We start from the raw sequence: 3774 nt of genomic DNA, 5'->3' as shown, positions 1-3774 counted from the left end.
GTTAAAGTTTTTGAAATGTGATCCCCCATCACTGATTATAATGCGGGGGACAGTAAATCTAGAAACTATGTTCATTTGGACAAACTTACAAACAACGGCATGGTCATTTGTTTTGGTGGCGATTGCTTCGACCCATTTTGAAACATAATCAATCGCCACCAAAATGTAATAATTCCCGAAGGAATTTGAAAACAGGCCCATAAAATCAATCCCCCAAGCATCAAATATGTCGACTGTGAGGATTGGTTGCATGGGCATCTCGTTTCTCTTGGAAATGCTACCCAACTGTTGACATCTCACACAGTTTTTAGCATATTTCGCCGAATCTTTGAAAATAGTGGGACAGTAAAAACCACATGCTAAAATCTTATGACCAGTTTTCTGCCCACTGAAATTGCCACCACATGCAAGTGAATGCGCGTGTGACAAAACACTCCGGATCTCCTCATCTGGAACACATCTTCGAAACACTTGATTCGCCTTGATCTTAAACAAGTATGGGTCCTCCCATTCATACCGTTTCACTTTGGCCATGAATTGGTGCTTCTTTTTCTTTGGCCAAAAATCTGGAATTGTACCTGCAACAAGAAAATTAAGGATGTCAGCATACCATGGCAAGGTTGACACGGAAAACAGGTATTCATCCAGAAATGACTCATTTATCTCTCGGGTATCTTCCTTCTTTTCTCTTTCTACCAATCTAGAAAGATGGTCTGCAACAACATTCTCACTCCCTTTCTTATCATGAATCTCCACATCAAATTCTTGAAGGAGCAAAATCCACCTTATCAAGTGATGCTTTGCATCTTTCTTCTCCATCAAGTATTTCACTGTGCTATGATCTGAAAACACAACAACTTTGCTTCCCCACAAATAAGATCTAAATTTATACAACGCATACACTACTGCGAGCAACTCCTTTTCCGTGGTGGTATAATTAATTTGAGCATCGGAAAGGGTTTTGCTCGCATAGTATATTGCAACGGGCTTCTTGTCCACCCGTTGCCCAAGAACAGCCCAGGTCGAATAGTCGCTCGCGTCACACATAATCTCAAAAGGAAGTGACCAGTCGGGCGACAACAGGATCGGGGCCTCAACCAATTTGTTTTTAAGCACGTTAAAAGCATTTAAACAGTCCTCATAAAAAACAAATGGTACATCTATCAATAACAAATTACATAACAACTTAGTTATGACACTGAAATTGCTAATAAACCATCTGTAAAATCTGGCATGTCCCAAGAATGACCGAATTCCCTTCACATTTTTAGGGGGTGGTAAATTAGCTATGACATTGACTTTCACCCGGTCAATCTCAATCCCCCTACTTGAGATGACATGACCCAAAACCTTTCCCTTTTGAACCATAAAATGGCTCTTTTCCCAACTTAAAACCAAATTCGTTTCCACACATCTTTTCAAAACTTTTGTTAGTTCATTTAAGCATAGTTCAAAAGATGAGCCAAAAATTGAAAAATCGTCCATAAAGATTTCTAGTGAATCCCCGACCATATCTAAGAAGATACTCATCATGCACCTTTGAAAGGTGCCCGGAAAATTACACAAGCCAAAAAGCATTTGCCTAAATGCGAATGTGCCGTATAGACACGTAAAAGTGGTCTTATGTTGGTAATCGGGGTGGATGGCAATTTGATTGTACCCCGAATAACCGTCTAGAAAACAGTAAAACTTCTGACCCGATAGTTTCTCGATGATTTGGTCAATGAATGGTAAAGGGAAATGATCCTTAGAGGTCGCCGCGTTCAACTTCTAATAATCAACACAAATCCGCCACCCGGTTACCGGTCGGGTAGTGATTTCCTCACCTCTCTCAACATGGGTTATCTGAATACCCGCCTTCTTCGGAACTGTTTGTGTTGGGCTCACCCAAGTGCTATCCGAGATAGGTAAAATGATTCCCGCATCCAACCACTTCAACACCTCTTTCTTCACAATCTCCTGCATTTTCGGATTCAACCGTCTTTGGGCATCGTGTGCGGGCTTTACCACGGGGTCTGTGATAATCTTGTGCATTACAACAGACGGACTAATACCCCTTAAGTCCGCTATCGTCCATCCAATCGCCGCTTTATATTGCTTCAAAATTTCAATCAATGCCCTTTCTTGCTCGTCTGTTAAATTCGAGGCAATTATAGCCAGTAACGTCTCTCCCTCTCCCAAAAACACATACTTGTGATGTTTTGGGAGTTCCTTCAACTCCACTACCGGTAGACTCTCAAGTGAAGGTTTCAACTTGGAGTCAAATAGTCAATAGTGTCCGGTAGTCTCTCCACCTGCTGAGACCAAGGTGGTTTCCCAATACTCATAGCAAATGCCTCAACTGCCCTTTCCTCCTCTTTCAACTGCAACACATGCTCAACAGATTCCCTGCAACAAATAATGCACTCCTCCATGGCATCTTCCTCACTTTCGTGAGGATTCAGCCCGTCAATGACTTCAGCCGTGAAGCATTCATCACTCACCAGAGGGTTAGATACATTTGAAAACACATTGAGCCGAAGATTTTAATTACCAAAAGCCATGTCGACCACCCCGGTTCAACAGTTTATTAAAGCATTTGCAGTTGCTAAAGAGGGCCGACCGAGAATCACGTTCAGTTGCCGTTTCTGGTCAATTGTTACGTAGTCTAGAACCAGAAAGTCAACCAAATAATAAAAATCTTCAATCATGAGAATTACATCAGTCACTATTCCTCTAGGAAGCTTGAGTGTTAAATCGGCCAAAATCGCTGTGGTGTCGGCTTTTCTAAGGGGACCAAAATCATATTGGTCATACAAGCTTCCCGGGAGAATGCTCACCCCGGCTCCAAGATCTAATAACGCCCTTGTCATTTTGAAATCGCCCACTTGATAGGGTATTATTGGCGTTCCCGAATCTTGAAGTTTGGGTGGGAGGATTCCCGTCAAAACCGAACTCACATTAGCAGTTAAGTCAACTTGTTTAGGCATTTTATGAGTTCATTTTTTAGTGCAAAAGTACTTCAAATACTTACAATACGCTGGGACTTATTTTATAGCATCAATGAGGGGTAGATTAATCTTTACTTGTTTGAAAATTGCCCACATTTCCTCCTGTTGTGGGCCCCTCTTTCTAAGTGATGATGATGTTTCCGGGTTCACCAACGCTTGAGGAAACGGAACAGTTTCACTCGTTGAACCTGCCTCCTTGGTAGTCGGTGTTCCCTTTTTATTTACCGATTCATTTAAATTTTTATTAATTGATTATATCGGTTGATTTCTTGGTTCGATTTCCACATCATCATCACTTTTACCATCTTCCACAGGTCTTCCACCACGCCTTAATGAAGGTTGGTGGATTCAGCCCGTTATCATAAGTCTTAGCATTCCTAAGGGTACTTACCTGGTTGATGGGAGTGTTCTTCCCATTCGATGAACTACTACTCTGATGGCTCGGGTTCCTCAAGGTATCGCTTGGTAATTTGGATGGATTTCTCTTCAAACTAGCCACTTCTTTAGCAAGTTGGCTCACTTGTTTATCCCTTGAAGCATTAGCTTTCTCTTGGAGTTCTAATCTTTTATTCATGCTTTTATTCTGAGCCTCCTGATCCGTCTTCATCTGCTTCAAAAAATCCATTACATCCTTAATCGACTTTTCCTTATTACCCGAAGAACTTCCTTGCCCTTGTTGTTCACCTTTTTGATATCCTTTATTATATCCATCAAACTCCTTTTGATTGTATCCACACTGCTGCCTCTGATTTGACTGAGAACTGGTTCTCTGGGTATTGCCTTA

At 41.5% G+C, this 3774-nt stretch overlaps 1 protein-coding gene across 1 annotated transcript; it reads right to left on the bottom strand.

Moving 5' to 3' along the window:
* Nucleotides 1–2558: 2558 nt before the first annotated feature.
* Nucleotides 2559–2969, bottom strand: LOC143619782 (uncharacterized). Its single transcript, XM_077091630.1, has one exon. It carries the CDS (start codon nt 2967–2969, stop codon nt 2559–2561), a length of 411 nt encoding a protein of 136 aa, XP_076947745.1.
* Between the last annotated feature and the right edge of the window lie 805 nt (nt 2970–3774).

This window comes from Bidens hawaiensis, unplaced genomic scaffold (assembly GCF_021521415.1).
Source record: "Bidens hawaiensis isolate Kalapana, Puna unplaced genomic scaffold, B.hawaiensis_p1.1 tig00002507_1, whole genome shotgun sequence".
Classification (NCBI taxonomy): domain Eukaryota; kingdom Viridiplantae; phylum Streptophyta; class Magnoliopsida; order Asterales; family Asteraceae; genus Bidens; species Bidens hawaiensis.
The sequence above is the reverse complement of the archived record's forward strand: the minus strand, read 5'-3'. Positions and strand labels throughout refer to the sequence as shown.